Here is a 23,018-nt window from a genome sequence, read left to right as displayed (position 1 = left end):
CTTTCCATTCACATTGATGGATGGTCAAATTTGATTTGACTAAACCTAATTCAATTGGAGACGAGGTTTCTTATCATTTAACGAATCGATTTGATTGATCGATGAATGAATGTAAAGAAAAAATAAATTTATTATTGGTTGTTTATGATCATTTACTAATAATGATTCACAAATCATAGACATTCAATTCAGACATGGCTGTTCAATTGATTGATGTGGCTACATGACTGATAAACATGGTATTTAAAGGAAATTTCATTTGTATGATTAAATTAGCCGTGGCATTGAATCCATCATCATTATTGATTATAATCAATTCATGTATACTAAGAATTTCCAATTGAATTCAATTCGATTATTTGTTTAACATTTTTAGTTTGTTTAAATTGATCATTGTCGTGTTGTTGGTGATAAGTTGCGGTGTATTGAATAAATTCTCGTTCATTTTGTAGGTTGGAAAACTTTTTTCTATTCTGATTGTCCTCGGTCCATATTTTTTTAGTTTTTTTTATGGATATAAACTGCATTCCATACAATTTGATCAATTCGTTTTTTAACAAAACTAATTCGTCTCTAACAATATCAACTTCTTTTCCATTATTTCCTGCTGCTCATTTCAAATCAAAAATCAAACATATATATCGAAAACACTCATGGGCCATGAAATGATTGAGTTGTTACAATTCCTTTCCATTCACATTGATGGATGGTCAAATTTGATTTGACTAAACCTAATTCAATTGGAGACGAGGTTTCTTATCATTTAACGAATCGATTTGATTGATCGATGAATGAATGTAAAGAAAAAATAAATTTATTATTGGTTGTTTATGATCATTTACTAATAATGATTCACAAATCATAGACATTCAATTCAGACATGGCTGTTCAATTGATTGATGTGGCTACATGACTGATAAACATGGTATTTATTTTCATCTTAAATTCTGTTTATACTAAGAATTTCCAATTGAATTCAATTCGATTATTTGTTTAACATTTTTAGTTTGTTTAAATTGATCATTGTCGTGTTGTTGGTGATAAGTTGCGGTGTATTGAATAATTTTGTAGGTTGGAAAACTTTTTTCTTTCTGATTGTCCTCGGTCCATATTTTTTTAGTTTTTTTTATGGATATAAACTGCATTCCATACAATTTGATCAATTCGTTTAACAAAACAATAACAAACAGCAACAAAGAAATTTTTCTTTCTCATTTTGGAACAACAATCATTCCATAGAAACTTAGAAAATTTTTTTTGCTATAGTAAAATGAGATGCGTGTTGCAAAATTTTTCTTGCCTGGTTAGCTTATTTTTTCTTTCTTAGTTTGTCGTCGGATTTTAATTGGTTGGTTAAATTTGTGCTTATTTTTTTTCTCATATATAGCCAAAACAAACAAAAAACAAAAAATTCACGCAAACAAATATAAGCATCATGATGATGATTTTCCTAGTTCTAGAGGTTTTTCCAAATAAAATTATTATTATTATCATGATGATGATCATCATCTGATCTACCTTTTTTCAAACTTTGTCCTTTTTTCATTTTTGTCCATTGTTTATTTTTATTTCGGAATATTATTATTTATGTAAAAAACAGAATGAATCATGAAATTTCTTTAATTGATTTTTGTATTTATAATTTTTTTTTCTTTTCTTTAATTGTGCAAATGTTTTTATAACAAACAGTAAACATTCAATAATAATCATGATAATTCTATTATTATTATCATCTTGATCAAATTTTTAATCGAAATGATAACGGTAGAAAAAGAATAGTAAAGAAATGTGATCATGAATCCTATTTGGATTACATTCAGCTATATTTCATGTGAGAAACATGAGAACATTTTTTTTCACCATACGGATTTGATCGTCAGTATAGTAAAATTTGTTTTTTCTCTTACATTATACATATGTTCTTTTCTTTGTTTTAACAATGGTAAACTTGAATTCATTGAAGCTTGGATGATATTTTCTGTTTTTTTTTTAATTTTGTAAAATATCCTTGCAGGCAAGAATGTATTTATATATTATATATTCTTGATATTGTATGGATGGTTGATGTTTAAAATAATTTTTTTTCTCTTTTTCTGACAAAGATGATTAAATCAGTGAGCAGGTATGCTAAACTAAGATTTAATTAAACTAATTCAATTGATAGCACTCTATTTTGGTCGTCGACATCAATCATTATACAAACAAATGTAACATACATATTAGCAGTGTTTCACACCACATCTATGAATTTGATTTATTGAAAGTCAATTTTTATATTCCACACTTATGTTTAATGACTGAATTCATTTCTATAAGATTTGCCGATCGATTAGACTTGCATTCAAATACTACTTACAACGGATTGTCTGAATCCATATGGCGTAAACACATATATAAGTCAAGAAAGCTTGTATAGAAATTAACGAATGTGAAACTGTTTGAAATATCAAACAACGATGATGTTGATGATGTTAGTAGCGGTCAATTGAGTGAACATATATTGAGTTATATATAATTGCATTTCAATCGAATAAACTATCGATGATTAATGGATCTCTCTCAAGAGCCAAAATTCAGTTGATAGTGGGGGTGGTGGTAATGTGCGTTCTATCGAATCTATCTCGGCCGGCTTAATTTTGATGATAAAACATTCGAGTGTATACTGTTTTCTTGATAAAATTTCTTAATGCTTGAAGTATTGACAGCCGTTCCGATCAATTAGTCGAGATTTTTGATATTTTAGGCTGAGACGATATTTTATTTGATTGAAAATAGATGTTACTTCAGTATTCTACAAAATGAACCATGTTGCCATTCAATATTTTGGATAATGAAAAGAAGTTTTCTTTTACCTTTTATTTCGATCCAAATTTGATGGTCTCCTAGAAGAATCGAAAATTGATTGTAGCAAAAAAATCGAATCCATTTGAAATTACGCTGACTGTCTGTATATGTGAAACAGCAACCATGGGCTACAACAAATCACCTTTCTTCTGGTCGACGCTTTGTCTGGATGGCCAAGTGATTGGTTGATTCACGAAGAAAAAAAAATCAGAATAAATCGAAACCAGACTGAAAAGACCTGCCAATGGCCGATTGATTTTTTCAGCACTGCCATGGTCGATTCGATTGGCGTTTTTTTTTCATGAACAGAATCAACTATCCAATAAGTTTTTGACTTCCCATTGATTTGTATATGACTGTTCACATTTTTTTTTTTTTTTAGAAATTGGACAAAACTGACAAAGGGAATATTTTATTTCAATTTTTTTCCAATTCTTTGTAAAGTTGTTTTTTGTGTGTTTCGTCATATTTCAGTTACCATTATAATAATCATTCGTATCTGAATGAATAGTTTTTTTTTTGCAATTTCTTATTCGTTTTTATTTTTGCTGAATATTTTCTCATTTTTTCCATTGTTGACTCATTTTGTTTGTGAGTCGGTTCCTGAATCTATCATAGAATTTTTTTCTTACATTCCCTCGACACAATCTTTATTGGAAAAAGATTGGATCATATCGCAATGTTATTCAATTTTTTTCCAATTTTTATTTTAATATTGATGGTTGTTTTCCTTGATTTTTTATTTCATCGAATTGAATCGAAATGTCACGCATAAAAGAGTGAGAAAAAATTGAAATGGAATATATTTTTGATGACGATGATGAAGATGGTGTTAACTATGATGCTAAAGTGAAATTCTGTTTTTTATAGAATCAAAATTTTGTTTTCAAGACTATAAAAGTGTATGTTTTTTTTTGTTTGTTTGTTTCTCTCATAACTGATCTTTCATTATCAGTGATATGTAATGAGGTTCTGAAAAAGACGAAGATGACCGAATTTCTGGTTTTAGTTATTTTTCATTTTTTTCCATCATCTTTGTACGATATTTTTTCAATGTTGTCGTTACGCAAAATTTTTGATAATAATGATGATGGTTTTTTCAAAATTTTTCCGATGAATGGGCCAATGATTCTAGGTAGTAGTGGTTACATTAGTAGTAGAAAATAGAAAATCTTCATCTTAATAATAACGGTGATAACATATCCGCAACATCGTTTCCTGATAAAAAATTTAATTCACTTAATTCACTTTTTTTTCATTTTCATAGAAATCAAAATGAAAACCTAGAAAAAAGTATTCAATACACCTAAGAATAAGTAAAGAGATACAAGATTTCTTCATCGACATCTAGTACATCGACAAAGAATTGATTAAATTTTCTGTCTCACATTTTCACGCATACAAACACACTATCATCTCTATTTCATGAGAAAGACGATGGTGGCAGATCTTGACACATTCCTATTTATATACACACACACATACACCCATACAAGAAATTCGGTACCGATTTAATTTTCAAATTTCTACATAGCCGATGTAGTTCGGAAGGAAATTTACCTCCAAACTTTATAATGATGGTGTTTAGTTTGTACGAAGTTTAAAGTTGGGAAAAAAAATGCTTCCTATGTTTCGTATGTTTTTGTGTAGCGTGATGAAAATTCGTTACAGTTCATCAAATTGGTTGGTTTTTTCGAGTTTTTTTTTCATTATTATTTTTTGCAACTAGAAATTGAATTTTTCAATCTCATTCAATCAATTTAATTCACGAAGTCGTTTACAATTTTTGTCTTTTAACTCATCACACTTTTTTTCAACATTGGATGGAATAAATAATATAAATGCTTGTTTTAGTTGCTAACGAATATGATTATGATGATACATCTTGAGAAATTTTCTTTTGATTTGTAATTAAATTAAGATTTTTTTTTGTTTGTTTGTTTGAAAATCAATTGCAATTAGAGATGTAAGTCTTTTTATTCAATATAGGAATAATAACTTACCATAATTTACCTAGCATTTTCGTTTTATTCTATACTAAATTTTTATTCTATTGATTTTTCCATTCATTCAATTCAATAATGATGATGATGATGATGATGATCGATAATGAGGTCGATTTCATTTTCATCAAATGCGAATTATTGAGAATGACTTTGTGATAAAGATAATGCTAATGCTAACGTATTTGTTGTTAGTATTTGTAGAATTCACTTTTTTCTTATTTTTGTTATTATTGAGCTATCAATAACAACAGATAGTGTAATCGATTTTGTCATCATTGATTTACTCGTTTCGATCCAATAGTCTTGACTGATTATAATAAGTTAAGATATAAATAAATAGACTCAAATACACACAAACACATTGGTTATGGCAAAGATTCTGTTGTTATTGTCGTTGGCTATTAGATCTGATAACGACGACAATCGATTTTTGAAAGACTTTATACGTAATGAAAAATAGTTTTAAACTTCATTTTTTTTTTTTTTTTTTTTTGATTGTCTGCTTTTTTTCCAATAACTTTCTTTATTCGACCATCTCATTCATTTATGCATGACCATAATGATCAAGATGATGGTGGCATTGTATATGAATGATGAAATGAATAAACCAAAATATACCATTTTTTATTGTTCCCAGAAGACAATATTTACCGCATTATTCTCTTATCAGCAAATAATGTCCATATATTTTTTCCCACATATGATATGTATGGCATTTTCATTCTGACTGCCAAAATCAATTGACTTGTATTGCCTTTTTATGAATTCTAAAATGACTATAGACTATATAGTACCATTATCGCGCCATTATTTTCTTAGTTTTTTTGCTATTCATCATTTTATTCATCAACTTATTGGTTACTGGTTTTGTTCCATTTGTGATTAATGCGTTGGCGTGTGCACGGAGAAAGAAAAATTGTTCTGGCTAGGGTCTAGGAATTTTTTCTGGTTTTGTTTCATGAAACCATCGTATATAATTGCTATCCAATGGTTTCATTTTTTTATGATAAGATTTTTTTTTATTGATTGATGCCAATTTGGAACGATTTTTAAATAAACAACCAACTTGTGTGTGTGCACTTTTATTATTAGATAATCGATTTATAATGTCCATAATGTTAAATAATATAAAATGGTGAATCTTTTTTTCATTATGATTAAAACTAAAATAAAATTAACGATGAGAAACGAAAAAAAATATGAAGAAAACAAATTCTGCCTATCCAACATTTTCATCTCTTGATTATAGATGGAAATGGTCCATTTTTTTTTTGTTTTATTATTGCCAATTCAGGCTCTCATGGATCGATTGAATTGAATCTTAATTTTGCATCATAATGATGCTTGTCACGATGTTCATGCAATTCATTTATTCAAATTCATTCTCAAATCCATATACAGAACCAAGATTTTTTTTCGAAATATATTTCAATTTGAAATCAATTTCTGTGTTTAAATCATTACCAAACCAACTTTCATTCTGAATTTGTGATGCTGATAATATTTGGTCACAGCTTTTTATATGCAACGCTTACATTTTAAATAGATGTGGCGAGTTAAAAAAAAGTAAGTAAGAATCCTACATCTAACCGACCCACAGACACAGATGGTATAATGGTGAATTACTTTTTTGTAAAAAAATAACACTAACCAACAAGGACATACACTATGATCTACCTGATTTTAAAATAAATTCAAAATTTTATCCATTCCTTCTTTTTTTTCAGTCACTAAATTGTAAATTCGATTAAATCGATACACCAATTTTGTCAAATTAGATTGGTTTCAATAGAATCGTATTTATTTGAAATGATCCATCGAGCAACAATAAACTTTCTACTGATGATTGTTGTATGGACACACGAGTTGCTTCAATTCTCTGAATAAAACTCCATTCAACCATTGGACATTGATAAATTATTGTACCAATTTCACTAACCACAACCAAAACTAAAAACATTTGAAGCAGAGTTTTTTCGTTCATAATAGTGGTAGTTGTTATGCTATTGATTCTTTGTCGTTATTTGTGCTACTCTTTTTATAGATTTCAGCTCTTAAACTCTTCTTGATGATGATTGCATCTCTCTCCCTCTTCTTTATACTCATTCGCAAAATATACATTATTTTGTTTTGGATAAAATCCATTAAGTTTTGCTATCATTTTTTTCAAAATCTCATTCATTTTTTGTTATTTTTTTTCACTGGTTCATTCTTTAATTAATTCTCACTTTCATTCATTTCTTTATTGCTCCATTGCACAGGCGTCATGATTGAATCTAGAATATCATTCATATATGGACGAAACAATAATTTCACTTCAACCGTTGAACATGAATTTTCCATATAATCATCGTACATTACGGTATATGTTTATCTAGCAAATATTTTCAATGTGTTTTTAATTATATTAATCTGGATATGAGTTTGTGTTTGTATGAAAACAAAAATCGCTACCGACGGCAGTTCATTACCAAAATTTGGAATCATAAAATTCTAGAATTCCATAAAAGATGCAGATTTCCTCTGCTTTACAGAACCGCTTGTTTTCTGGCCAAATCAGGAAATAGGAGAGGAGAGGTCTATTGGAGAAATAGGAGGCATAAGCGAGGAAAATTTGAATCATAAAGCAAGTTTTTTTTACTCCTTTTATCATGCATTTCTCGTTTATGGAGTATTTCTTCCAAATCATGTATGTTTGTCATTATTAATTAAAACTTTCCCAAGTGAATTTTAAATATCATCATCACCATCATCAGATATATACACGTATATACAGGATACAGAGTAGCAAACTTTGTTGGCTATTGGATTGGCTAAACTCATGAAATAATTTTCCTATTCTTTGATCCCTATTCTATTATGTCATCATCATGATTCACTTTTTCTTCTCTTATAATTCGTTTGTGTATAATGAATTCCATACATGCTTTTGTTTGTGTGCTAAATTCTTGTGGGGATATGTGGTCATGGTGAAATGAATGTGTGAGTAAATGTATATGTTCACTGTTTCTATAATTTTATTTAAAGAGAATCTGTCTCATTCAGTCATTTATTTACTACAATTTTTGTGTGAGACACACATACACACTAATTATTAGATTAAATAATGATAATGAAGCATCATAGTTGGATTTGAATCATGATCGTATGAAACGACTTTGTTCATTAGTCTAGTTCACCACTTTTCTATCTTGATCACGTCTTATGATTTAATTCGACTAAATTTATGAATTGTTTGTGTAGTTTAGAAAATCCATCTGATATTAAAAATGTTTATTGAAATGTCAATCTGACGATATAGAGAAAAAAAAACTCCTTTCATTTTATAATAGATTACAAATGAAAGTTCACCATTTATTGACAAGACATTCTTATATCAAATTTTTTAAAATGTTTTTCCTATTCATAACAAAAACAGCGTAATCATATTCGCATATTATGACTATTAGTGATAATGACATTGGCTCTTGTTGGTATGACATTGCCTTCATAAAAATATAGGCCATCATAATAGACCATCATCGAATAGCGATGATCGTGAAAATTCTGAATAGCTTCCGAATCAAATTTTTTTAAAAATAAAACTATTGAAAATGTGTAGAATATGAAACTAATGATCATTACCAATGATGATAAAAACGAAAATAAAGAATATATACAAAAAAGACTATTATTTTGCAGTTAGACCAGTGATTTTCAACCACCGTTCAAGTAAGTGGTCATTACGTCTGAAGTTTTATACAAACTTACTTTCATGACGTATTTTTTTGTTTAACGGCCCCGAACAAAAAAAAATATTGAATATCGCTGATTAAACTATGGGCAATGAAATAAAACCCACAGGTTATCGGCGGAATAATACTGTATTATTTTAATAATGTACCTATACAGTAGATGATGATGATGTGATAGCTGAAGAAAGCTCAATGAGAATATTTTTTTTGAACCACTCACAATTCTTAATCATGATCATCATAATATATAATCATTATAATTATCATGGGAGATGCATTAAGGCACTGATGCTTATTCTTATCTGGTGAGAATAGAAAATCGCTCAAGATTCAGTCAATAATAATGAACGGTTTTTTTATATATATATAAACAGGTGAATGAATGTTACTGTTTCTTTTTCAATCACCTTTGAGCGTTTCATCAATTGCTACTTTCTCAACATTTTCATTTTTTTTCCATATTGTATTTATTAAGAGTTGGTTCGTGAATATAAATATTTTGAAATTCTTCGTATGTTGCCTATTAATTTATCATTTGCGTGTTTTTCAGACTATATGAATTGAGTTTATGATAACAACGAATAAATAAACATAAACACGGCGCATATCTGATGAATCGGTTCACGGTTATTGATGAAACAAATTTTCTGGTGTGATATTATTGTTGTTATATATCGATTACAATATTCGTTATTTTCCGTTTTCATCGTTGACATGGCACAAAACTTTTATAAAGGAGAAAAATTTGCAAATCTAAATTTGTCATCGGAATCGTATTGGAAAAAAAATTGTCATATGCTATATCATTATTATCACAAAACGAACAGCAGATGTTTTTGTATTTTAAAAAAAAGAGTTGTGTGAAAAATAAATAAGAATTACATTAAACGGATGGATAACATGATCAAAAATAAAAAATAAATGTACTTTTTTGGCATTGATATTCTATAACTCAAAAAAATGGTTCATTTATTAATGTTGACCGGTACTTGTTGGTTTTATAAAAAATCAAACTTATGACGTTTAAATTATGATATTGATTCTTTCTATCATGAGATTCAATCCATCATTCATATTGAATACACACATCACAGGTATATTGAAATTGATGATCGAATCAAAATAAGTTTTTTCTTTCTTTTTTTTTTCTTCATTTAGATTTAATTCGGCCTGGCATAGAATGTAGAAAAAATAGCATATATTACATTCACTGTCATAGATAAATTCAATAGTAAATTAAAACATAATCTTGTTCGCCAAGTTTTCAGTTGGCAAACATAATCTCTTTCGAACAAAAAACAAGATATTTATTTTATTTCTATTTGTCAACTGCTACTGTATATGTAGAAACAAAAGTATTCATTGCGAAATTTTTTTGTTTCAAATCACATTGTATTTGAGTTCATCATAGACCAGATATCATATTTCCAATTGAATAAAGAATTTCGGAATTTTGCACATGACCTTTTTTTGTTGTTTGTTTATGGGTGATTTTATTCGAAAACAAATCATACTATATATGAATTCAATACAATATGATTGATGTTTCTTTGAATGGTCTCGACTTCAGAAAAAAAAATTGCAATTCCCATTATTTTTTGTCATCTCGTTTATAATGAAGCTGCGATTAAGAATAAGCACAAAACTAATGCTCTATTCTTGTGGCTATTAAACCAGGCAAATTATTTATATGTTAAATTTTTTTTTACTGACAAATTTAACGTCATCATATGAATTATAAATGATGATTTTATCCATGTTTTGTTGTTTTTTCTTTCAAACTTTTTTCCACTATTAATTCCCTACTAATTTTCAGCCACACACACACACACACATACATTTATAATAACTTTTTTTTAGCAAAAAAAAACACCACATTAACCAGAAAAAGATTTTATCAATCAAATATATATGTTTTAAATCAGATTTTTGTCTTTTAAAAAACGTTATCAAGAGAAATAGAAAATAAAATTATTTTAAGTGGCAATGAATTATAAAACATTTTTCAAACAATTTTCATTTCTTTTTGCTCACATCATGTATTTTAATATGTTGTTCAGAAAATTGTTGTTCGCTTTTTTTCTATCATTAAACTAAAGTTATAATAAATTATTCTGTAATGATTATTTTGATATTTGGGCCAAACATTTTTGCAACTTTATCTTCACTTTGCCAGCACCTGTCCCCTATGTTAACAAAATTACAGAAATTACAGAAAATTTACAAAAAAAAAATTGCAGTAGATGCAATGATTTATTCGTTATTTGTTTCATATAATTTTGATTACAAACATAAGATGGTAATCTCATTTTAGTTTTACTAAAAAAAATGGTAAAAACTACCACTGAAGAAAAATATAACCTTTAATGCTTGTAAAGTGAAAGTACATTCTTGATGAAAGGGGGTGAGCACCAAAATCTGTTGACAATCCAAAAAACACAATGATTTTTATTTGATGTTAGATTTTTTTTAGTTTTGTCTCTTTTTTTTGACTCTATTTATGTAATATATGTCTTAATCTACAAGATTGTATACTCACGATGGTTGCCTTTTGTATATGAGAAAAAAAAACTCTTGGCCTCCGTTTTTTTCTAAAGAATTATAGAAATTATTATGATAGGATGTTTCCCTAGTGAGAAATAAAATATAATCTACTACTACTAGAGTAAATAAGTGCATACACATGGACAGAGAAAAAGTGAAATAAAAATGAAGGAAAAAGTCATCACTTACAACATGAAAAAAATGATTTAATTCTCTGATTGTATTTGTGTGTGTGTGTGTGGAACGTTGTTAGATTTGAAAAATAACAACAGTCAACGAAAAAAAAAACATTTTCATTTTCTTCGTCTTGATGAAATTGGAACAAGTCTTGCTAGATTTTATTCCATAAAATAAACAGCAACAACAACAACAACAACAATCGAAAATAAGAAAATTGATATCAAAAGAATATGATGATGATATTGAATTCCAAAAAGTCAAGTGGAAAGAATTTCAACCAGCCAACAACATTAGAAAAAATAAATAAAACGAAACATTGATAAACGGAAACAAACACAAAACCAAACAACTAACCGACATCATTTGACTTTTCAAATGTTGTCTACAAATGGTTACTGCAATGGGTTTTGAGCTTTACTATCATATATAATAATAATAATAATATATTTGTCCATGTCAATAATCAATAATTAATGCCATCATAGTCTTATTGTTGATAATATGCTTGAGAATTTGCTCTTTCTTTTTCTTTACAGTTCTCTTGTTGATTTTTAGGTATTTTTCCCAAGTAATAATTTCTCATTTATGAAACGATGAGAATTTCATTTGAAATTTTCGAGGAAAAAACATTTATTTTTTATTATCTTTACACCTTTTCTTTTGAATGATGCATTTGTTGTTGTTGTTGTTGTTGTTATATTTCACTGTTTTTGCTGACAAATATGATCTGGACCATCGATTTAAATATTTATCGCCTCCAGGTCTTTGAGGAAGACGATAGTGATCTGGATCATGATTTTTCAAATATTGTATATATAACTGCAGTTATTTTTTTAATATGAAGTTGTACATTTTCTTTCCTTTTCCTGTTTATTTTCATCATTGATTTTTTTGCAATAAATAGATGAATCATGCTTTATTCTTTTTGTTTAAAAAAAATATATTTAAAAATAAAGATATACTATCGGTTGTTCTGTAGTAGATCATTCCTACGTGTAATTTCAGGAAACGGAACAGCTATCTTGGTCGATTTTTTGGTGGTTTTTGGGTCGGAAAACTATTTTCCATTAATTGTTTTGATCAAAATTTCAGTTGAGAGAAAAATGGAATATTTCCTCTTCGTTGTTAGGAGTGACAATTTTTTGCCCTTTGACCTCTAGAGACTAGAGGTATAAAGTTCATATGTCAGGATTCTTGTACCTTGTGGTGCGACGTATAATTGTTCGAAGTTTCACGAAAATATTCCAAGTGGCGGCTGTTCAGGATCAATTTGAAGAAAAGCGGCGTGTATGGCTATAGCGGAAGTGGGTGGGGTTGGATAAAAATGGTGAAAATGCGTTATTGACCCTTCCACGAGGAAGATTCAATCAAAAAAAATATAGGCTAGATTGGACGGCCGATTTTTCTATGTTACCCGATGATAGCCTTTTCGAGGAAAAAACATTTATTTTTTATTATCTTTACACCTTTTCTTTTGAATGATGCATTTGTTGTTGTTGTTGTTGTTGTTATATTTCACTGTTTTTGCTGACAAATATGATCTGGACCATCGATTTAAATATTTATCGCCTCCAGGTCTAGAGACTTGAATCGTTTTTTTCATCACTTTCTCTTCGTATACCTACTTAATTTTTCTGGTTTTAGTTTGCAAAAAGTTTTATTCCATAATATGAAAAACAATATTCATTCAAATCACACACTTGAATGATTCTTACACTCTTTAAAAAGATTTACACTTCGATTTAGCGAAGAATAAATAAAAATAACTAAACTCTGTACATGTCTTTGACATTTTTGTTTTTACTTTTTTAAAATTGTTTTTGCTTATTTTCAATTAACACCACTACGATTGATTGAAATTCTTATTCTATGTTATCATTTTGATTTACATGAGCTTAAAGTAATTTATTCATTCAGTTGCATTAATACTCCTACAATTTTTTTTTTTTGGTTTTTTTTCATATTTTTCGGCATGAATTCATGCTAAACGATAACAACCACTTTATTCATCTCATGCACATGCAAAATACATATTCCATTTCCATAGGCGTCATAGTTTTTTTTAACGTTAATAGTATGTATGAAAAATAAGCTCATCTCAAATATTCTTACTAAAGTCAAGATGTTATTGGTGTGTTTATGGAAAAAAAACGAATATGGGACTGAAACTATAAAAAAAAATTTCCATGGTATCTTAATTTCTTATACATATTGGTTAAGTGTTTTACTGTTCAATTTTTTTTACGTTGATTTTACGTTGTTTTTTTAGATATTTTGTTATCGACTTTTCATTTCCCAACATAGGCATTGATCCTTTTTTTTGGTACTATTCAATCCATTTTTTTTCATTTCAACTATCCCTTTTTTTATTCTCTTTCTTGTTGACTTTATTATTTAAAAAATCGATTTTTCATGATGCCAATGTTAGTTTGTTTGACTGAAAGAACAACCATATCTCATTATTCATCATCATCAATAAATTTAACGAGTTTTTATGATTCTTCATTATTATGATTTTCTGTTTTCTAATATTAATAATAATAATAATATTGATCGAAGTCATTGTACATACACAAACCATACATGTATCAGATCTTTTTGTTTCGTCATTCCATCATTGTTTCTAGTTACATTTTTTTTTTGGCTGGAATTTTTCGTTTCACCGATTAACTTGTCATCAAACATGAATAATAAAATAAAAAAATGATAAAGTTGTATTTGAATGGAAGGACAAAAATTCATTTATTGTAAAAATAGAATATATTTTCGATTAAATATAAAGCGCATTAATTTGATTGAAATATTTTCATTGATTGATGTTTAATCATCATGAAGATTTTGTTGTTCAGAAATATCTCTATTTCCTTTGAGACTTTGGATAACTTTTTTTTTATTTCTTGTTTTTATTATTGTTCTGATATAAAAATCATTAATTTCCGTTATCATTTTTTGTTTGTCTCAATCAAAAAGATCTCAGGTTAATAATGTAATGAAATAAAATCGCTTCATTTGTTTGTGTGTTTGCGTGTGTGTGTGTGTGTGTGTGTGTTTTCTTTTATCGGAAATATGATGCCATTTTCGTTCGAAAAAAAACCTCAGATAAATATTAAACAAAATTTTAGTCCCACTCTGTTGGAATTTTAATTTTTTCTTTGTTATTGTATGATTTATCACTTTTTTCATCACCGTTTTTTTTGTATCCCCATTTTTCTCGTTTTTCGCACATTTTTTGATCATGATGATGTTGGTATTCAAAATTGAGACAGAATGAATGCAAAAAAAATTATGCTGACCAGAAAAACTTTTGGACATGAAATTAAAAATAAAAAAAAATTCCCTTCTTTTTCCATACAACATCATCGTTGCTTATTTTTGTATTTTATTGAAGCATTTTGGACCATTGAGCTAACAAATTTTTTTTCAAATGGGTGATAGGGTAAATAATTTCCTAGAATAAAATGGAAAGATAGAGATAGATGATGATGATGAGGTACGATGGTGATATGAATCTAGTATAACGATGATGCATCATAATGAAAAAAAAAATGAATAATGTTCGTTCAACTATACAAATGAGTAGCGTTGAATAGTGATGAGATGAAATGGGTTTAGGCAAGATTCAATAGTTCTTGGTATTTTCAACAAACAACAAACACCATTTCAGAGTGTTCCATAGTTTTGATATATATATTTGAATGATTTTCATAAACTTGGAAATTTACTGAAAAATCATATATCTATTGAACCAAATATAGTAACAATTAGTTTCATTATATAGAAATAATATTATGTTATTAGTGCATTGCTGTCCCTACTGCTCATCTACATTAACCTCACCAAGAATCGACCAAATTGCTCAAACTTTAGCTGATTTTGTTATTTATATTATTGATTTGTTCAAATTAAAAATCAAACTTTTATCACTTTCGGTGTGATATCATTACATAAAAAAAGTATTGTAATTTTCTCTTCATTATATTCTTTACAATATATTGTTTTTTGGATTTTCAAGATTTTTGTCTCTTTTTTATTATGGTTTTTTTTCATTTTTACAACTCAAACCATAAATGTACACGCATATACAAAACTAATTAAATTATTGTAGATAATTATAATTCTGTTTGAAGCATGATTAATTTGATATTTTTGAGAAATTTCTATTTCTATCATAGATTCCGATTTGCTAAGGCGGTGAAAATATCTATAAGTATTGATTGGCTTTTGCGATCAATTTATATTTAGGATATGAATCTATCGAAATTGATCAGAAAATCATTCATCCATTCTTTCTATGATATTGGTTTGGTGGTTTTTCATCGGATATCTTTCCTTTAAACTCAGGAAACAAATAGGCGTTTCTCAGCAATTATGTATGTTGATTATCAATTTGGATACAAAGCAGTTAAACAAAAAAAAAATAATTGATCATTTAATCATTGATGAAAAGGCCCTGGAATATTCTTTTAGACATTGATTCGATTATGTGATCGATATTTCTATACTAATCATGCTTGAGACTGGCTTTAGTGAACATAAAATTCTAATGATTAGTTGAATAAAATTGATTTTTTTCGTTGTTATTATCATTCCATTCAAGAATAATTATGATAGGCTTAATGTGTAGTAGAATGAAAATTAAACTAACAAACAAACATTCAACTGATTATTATTTGTGATTTTTAATAATTCATATCCATATATCCATCGGGACAAAAAAAAATTAGAACGGTTTTCATTCTTTTCATTTATTGAAGCGTACAGGAACAACTTACCAAACTTTCATTATTAATATTATAATAAGTTCATGTCAACAAATTTGTTTTCATTGAATGGATTATTATTGCAATCATAATAGTTACCAACTTCATCATCAACATCAACATCAACATCATCGTTTCGGTTTTGTTTCTACCATTCCATAACCCGCTTTGTTTCTCCTCATACATTCGTTTTATTGCTCAATCAGACTAACAGAATAGTTTGAATCTCAGTAATCACACTATGTGTGTGTGTTTGAATAGAGTTCGACCGTTGTTTATTGGATTCTAGCTATTGTTTTTGATTTTGAAAACTGTTTTTTTCTGCCTAATCGAAGCCAATGTTTGTTTGTGTATTTGTATAATTCTCTCAGGAGTTCCTCTTTTTTTTTATTTTCTTGTTTTTGTCTTCTTTTTTTTTTTTTTTTTGTTCATTTGAGACTAGCTTCCATTTGTTTTCATGTGCAATTTCATACTAAACAAAAAAAACACATAGTCCATTGAATCTGTTTTTTTTTTGCATTTGATGATTGAATGGATTCGGTGATTGGAGCTTATTTCGGTTACATATCATCCATGAGAATAATGAAGAATGAAACCATAACTTCTAATATATAAACTATTTTCCAGGGGACATTGCACAAAAGAAAAAACAAAATGAAAAAAAAAAATAAAACAAGCTATGACAGTCAAATGAAACCTCAAGACTTTCACAATAAATACCGAATAGAATTTCTAAAATTCTTTCTTTTTTTTGGAATTTGACAACATCTCATTTATATTGGTTCTTTTTGTAACTATGAAAAATAGATTTTCATTTTGTTAGGCTGGCCCAAAATTTTTTGAAGCAATAAACACAGGATTTCAACAAGAATGTTAAACGGAATTCAAAAAAAAAAAATTATCCTGCTGTTGGTTAGTTGATTGGTACTTTGTTGTTGTTGTGGCAAAACGATTACAGGAATAAAAACTATATATATGAAAAGCTGAAATTTTTAATTCTTTATTCTGTGAAATTGTAATTAAATTTTTCTCTATTTACACCAAAATAAATAATCAACTATTTTAACCTAAATCATATATTTTTCTTTTCTGAATCAATTATACTTTAGACTCAATAAACAAAGACAAATGCAATATATCGGTTATTGTATCCGGGTAATATGATGATAATTATGAAAAAAAAATTATAGAAAAAAGTTAAGTCCGATTCTGAAACAAAACTATTCATATATAAATGAGGTTGAAATGAATAAAAGCAATTGCATTTGTGATGTGTATGTTTTTGTGTGTGTGTGTGTGTATAATCATAATAATAAAGACTAGATATATGTATGGCGTTGTATGACGTGAAATGAGTGAATATTCTTTTTAATTAACTTTTTCGATTCCATATGCCATTCCGTAGCTATGCATCGTTGCATATATATATTCTATTATTATATGTGTGCAAGGATACACTTGTAAATTCGTTTTCTCATTTTTTACACATGAGATACTGGTGAGTACAAGTGTGAATAAATTGAAAAACATAAACCAAGATGATAATTCAATATGTGTGTCTATAACATTTGAAATTTTGGTTTTTCAGCAATTTTCATTTGATTTTTTTTTTGAATTCCACATATATGCAAATATATGTTAGTCTTGTTCAATTTTTTTAATTTCATGTTTTTTTTTCTTGTAAATTCCTATTTTAGATTCATAAAAATTGAAACATCACAAGTTCTACCAGATTGATTAGATTTGATGATTCGAAAAGTTTCCCATTTTACATCTTTATTTTTACTATTCTTAATGATGAATGCTCAACAATAATCATCTTAATGTTGTGAAAATTCTACGATAACGACAAGCAAATAGACATCATAATCATTTAAACGACGGCCATACAACAGCCAAAAAGAATTTGTTAGCTCAATTCAAGCGCTCAAGAAACAAGGATCCTTATTAAGGCTCATTATTATTATTGTTAACATATGACCAAATGATCGATTCGCCCACTACCGCCAATACCAGTATCATCATTTTCATAATCATCAACATTCATTGATGATCTGGTTTCTTTTATCGTTGCTATTTTATGATTACTATGCAGTTGACATCTTCAAGGGCAACTTCATTGATTCAAATACAAACGAATATGTCGTCAAAACAACGATTACATTCACAATGTGAATCTCCTTCTAAGCATGTATCTCTTTTCAAGAATCCATCATTATTATCATCTTATTTTGCATTTATTACAACGAATTCAAATTCATTATCATCATCAGATGCAAAACTAGCAACGAAAAGCTGTCATTTACATTATGAAAATCAGAATCTAAAATGGCGACATCAACAAGAATCGTTGCCATCTTTAATAATTTTCATCATTGCCATTATAATGATGTTTTTGTTGCCTACATTTGGTGAGTTTTTTTTATTATCATTTTTTTTGCATTGTTGCACGAATATTGCTTATGTTGACAATAATTTTGAATAATCTGGATAACATAAATCATAATATACTTCACATTTTTTTAGATCTTATACACCTGATTAATTTGATCATGCACATGTTGTGTTGGAAATAAAAGTATTTCCAAAAAGGACCATAATATGTATTTTAAAAGTACCAATATAAGAAATATTGACACTTGTACAAGTATTTTTGTTTGTTATTTATTCATCTGCTATTGATTCACCATCTGTGACAAATTTCAACTGAAAAATATTGATAAACATTCTTCATGATTATTATAGTTTATGTTTATTAGTTATATTTCCATTTTACTAAGTAAATGTTTTTCAAAAAGCTAAATCTCTTGATAACAAACATTAGCGAGTAAATTTTTCCCATGTATTTGAATTTGATTTATTAATTTTATGAAATGTAAATTTCCCTTTTTTTCTATTTTGATGATAACTAGTAATATACAGATAGATATGAAATGGATAGTGTATACAGTGTTTTTTCCGATTATTTTCCCATAAATTTACTTGTTTATGAAATTTTATTCGATGAAGATGAATTATGTATTCGTTCAAGTGTGTATATCTTGTGTATTTGTTTGAAGGTGTTGAGTATAGTGAAAAAAAAATCAATAGATAGATTCAATGTCAATTTTGTGCTTATATCCAATATTCAAAAAAAAAAAATACAGAAAAAATGAATGAATGAATGAATGAATGAGAGAATTGTGTCAACAATACAATTTCTGTGTTGATGACGATGAAAGCAAAAAAAAAAAAATAATAATCAAACTCATCAGCATCATCATCATCATCATTTTTTTTTGTTCGTTGCATTTCATCATGGATCAGCCATTCACTTATTTTGTGTCTGTTGATAATGAAATTCAATCACATACAGACAGACAGACAATCACACATCTAACAATATATACGCTATATGAGTGTTGTTGTATATATGTGTGTTCATCAATAAATTCAATTTCTGATGTTTTTTCTGTATATATCCGAATTAAAATGACAAGCGACCAACACTACAACTCAAAAATGCAAAACAAGAGAGAAAAAAGCCGATTATGTGTTGAGCTTGGTTGTTTCTTCTTTTTTTTTTTTTTTGAATCCGTTTTGTCGTTTTGCATAGCAAAACAAATGTCATCTTCTACATTCATTCATTTATTCATTCAATTCTGTTTTTTTTTGTTTCTCCTGCTGTGAGTACACGTCAAACCATAATAAAAACCAGAATAAAACCAAATAAATGGAATAATTTTCCATTTGCATAGCCATGATTGTTTCTTTGAAAACAATAATAACATTGTTATTGTTTGAGCTTTTGTTTGAAAGTTTAATTTCGATGAAAAAAACAGAATTAAAATTTTTTTTTTTACCATCAATTTTGATAAAATGTTTTCACTATTTTTTTTTGAGAATCTAATTCATTTTGAACAAAAAATGTTTAATATAATAAAAAAAAAACATACTGTATTGACTGATGATTCATTGCTTGTATATATGTTTGAATTCTGACACTAGATATGATTCTAATCAATCAATCACATATTAATAATTGATGATACATGTGTATCTATAAAATCGACTGACAGATTGGAAAATTTATATATAAAATTTGAACATCTGCAGAAAATAAACTAACTGAATAGTAGCTGTATATAATCTACTATTAATATATAACAGTGATCTCCAACCTTTGGTCAACAAATTATACATTTTTTTTTGGCTGATTAGCAAACATATATAAGAATTTTTTTGGATTTCGTTAACTAATAATAACATAGTCACGTATTTCATAAATTTAATATTTACACATATATTGGGAATATAATCTGCGATCTGTGAAAAAAAAATGTTAGATTGCTTACAAGTTTTGCACAAAAAAAGTAGGTTGATAACCACCGTTTCTTATATGATAGCTCGTCTGAGAAAATCTATATGAAAAAATTTTCTCCATTTTGTGATTCACTTTTTTTTGCATTGACATTAATCACTGAATAGAAAAAGCAAACATAAAACCCTACAGCAGCAGCAGCAGTAGCTATATTTGGCTGATGCAACAACTAAAAGTTTAATCAAATTCTTTCGATGACAGACCTTACAATACATGAGAGAATACAAAAAATTTTTTTTTTTGTTTTCACTTTTATTGGTCCCTAATATTTTTTTTTTGTTTTGTTTTGTTTTTGTGAGATGAATTTTGAATTCTCTTTGCACATTACTACATAATGCAAACCAATTTGTGGCGAAAATAGTGAAATAAAATAAAAAATACCATCGTCTTATACATTGGAGAGCTTAATTGAAAATTCTTGCAGTAACATTCTTGTGTTTTTTTTAATATTTTTCTCGCATTTTCTCCTGTTTTATATCACATGTCCATACAAATCAATTTACCATTTTTGTTAATCTTTTCATCAGAAAAATTAAACAAAACAGATTTGTGACTTGATATAATTGTAATATTAATGATTGTAAATAAATAATTTGTTGTGATTATTTCTTGCTTACAATGCTAATAGCTAATCAAAAATTTACCCATTATAATATGATACCTAAGAAATTGGCGAATCTAGGCTATAAAGAGGTAACTGGTATAGTTATAATTGCCAACATTGTATTTTTTGCCCCAGTCTTCTTGTCATATTTCCTGATCATCGTCATCATCATCATCATCATGAATAAATCTTTGTGAAAAAAAAACACGATATAGTGAGAAAACGTTGCATTTATATTTAAAATAAATGCAAATATTTGAAAATTTTTTTTGTCTACTGTATGGATGGATTTTTCTCCCTATAGGCTTATAGGTTAGGATTTATTGAAAGAATTTTTTTTAACAAGTTTTGAAAATCACCAGTGTGTAAAACGTTCACAGATTTTTTTTTCCGCTTAAATTTCTCATTTCATTTTTTTTTCTCTTCAACATATATGAAGCATTGTGATGTTTGTGTGTGTGTCTATGTGTGTGTGTGTGTAGAAAAAAAAATAATTACATTGGCTTTGAAGACAAAAATTTTTTTCTTGCAACTCATGAAAAAGTTCCCAATTTTATTGCCTTCAATGTCATTGTTAATGGTACACATCTTTTGAAACATTTTTAAGCAGTTTGTTAATACGAATAACTCATACGGACAGACAGACGCACACGCACAAAAATCATTGGACTATTATTTTTGGTGTATCAGACAAAGGTATCTAACTTTTTTTTGTCTCCATACATGCCTGAAGAAACTTTTGATGTTTGGCATTCATGTTAATTCATGTTAAATCGATCACAAGATCTTATAGACAAAATACGAGTCCAAACATATTATTTGGCATTAGTTAAATGAATATAATAAACACATTCCAACCGTAAAAACTGAAGAAAAATCAAAGAATGAACGATATATATTCAACTGTGTTCGATATAGTTGAATGCAAGACATTGCAAATAAGAATCGTGACTGCAACATCAATGATTATGCCTAGGTAATAATGATGATGAATTTGGGTAGGGAAGCTTACTTTTCATATAAACTACTAATGTTAGACGGTTCACGTAGCCGATTCAACACAGCAATCTATGAAGACTGAAGAAATTTTGTTCATAATAATGAAAATCATTTTTTTCAGCCAAAATAATTCTCTTTATGCCTGTGAAATTTCCTCAATAAATGATTAGTATCAAAGATAGATGAAAAATCAATAAATAATTCGTCTCGCTACCGATTATTGTAACAGCAACAAATGAGACGTGCCAGGCTAATCTTAGCCATCATTGTAAGTCATTGTTATATTTATGAATTCACAAAGACCAAAAAAAAAAAAAAAATTGACAAATTGAGACATGACTTTCTTCCATTTTCAACATCTAACTTTTTAGTACACTAACAATGGCAAAACAATTTTTTGTGGTCTCGTGAGAAAGTAAAAGAAATAGAACGAGAATGCATCATGCATACAGAATACTCAATAAACGAAACAGGAATGTATCTTATAACTGCAAATTTTCGGCATATACGTTAACGTTAAACGGTGACTCAGATGCTGCAGCCATTAGTTATTATTCTAAAGTATATCGTTTTTCTTTCCATTTCTTGGATCAGTTGATTCTGTACTATCCTATCTGTTTGAATCATTGTCGTTGTTGCTGTTATAGGTAATCTAGCATGTAAGAGAAAAATACCAGATGATGGATTGTTATTTTTTTTTGGGTTTGTGTTTGTGTGTTTATGCATCTTGTTCGACAAACAAAAACGATTGGTTTGCCTTCAATTGATCGCTTCCTTTTGATCCACATGTGCCATAGTATGTCATGTATTATTGGTATGCAAAATAAAAAAAAACGTATGCTTTGACCTGATTCTCGATTAGGTTTCTTTATCCGATTTTTTCTTTCTTTTTTCTATTCTTATTTTTCTATACGAATAGCTTAAGAAAAAATTCTTTTGTTCAAATCATACAAAAATGATTGTACTCTGTTGTGACGGCAAATATTG

The 23,018-nt window shown here is 27.9% G+C and overlaps 1 protein-coding gene across 7 annotated transcripts in view; it reads left to right on the top strand.

The window, feature by feature from the left end:
* The window catches only part of LOC124489761 (neuronal acetylcholine receptor subunit alpha-7), a 34,003-nt gene that overhangs the window by 2,709 nt on the left and 8,276 nt on the right, over positions 1 to 23,018 (top strand). For 3 of the 7 annotated variants that reach the window (XM_075735695.1, XM_075735698.1, XM_075735693.1), the window contains one exon: positions 17,766 to 18,479. In XM_075735695.1, coding sequence (XP_075591810.1) covers positions 18,149 to 18,479 — 331 coding nt within the window. In that variant the 5' untranslated portion in view covers positions 17,766 to 18,148. Of the gene's footprint in view, positions 1 to 7,111; positions 7,213 to 17,208; positions 17,265 to 17,447; positions 18,480 to 23,018 lie in introns of those variants that run through there. The other 4 variants (XM_075735694.1, XM_075735696.1, XM_075735697.1 and 1 more) reach the window with 4 other exon arrangements.

Source organism: Dermatophagoides farinae, chromosome 2 (genome assembly GCF_024713945.1).
Source record: "Dermatophagoides farinae isolate YC_2012a chromosome 2, ASM2471394v1, whole genome shotgun sequence".
Classification (NCBI taxonomy): domain Eukaryota; kingdom Metazoa; phylum Arthropoda; class Arachnida; order Sarcoptiformes; family Pyroglyphidae; genus Dermatophagoides; species Dermatophagoides farinae.
The sequence above is the reverse complement of the archived record's forward strand: the minus strand, read 5'-3'. Positions and strand labels throughout refer to the sequence as shown.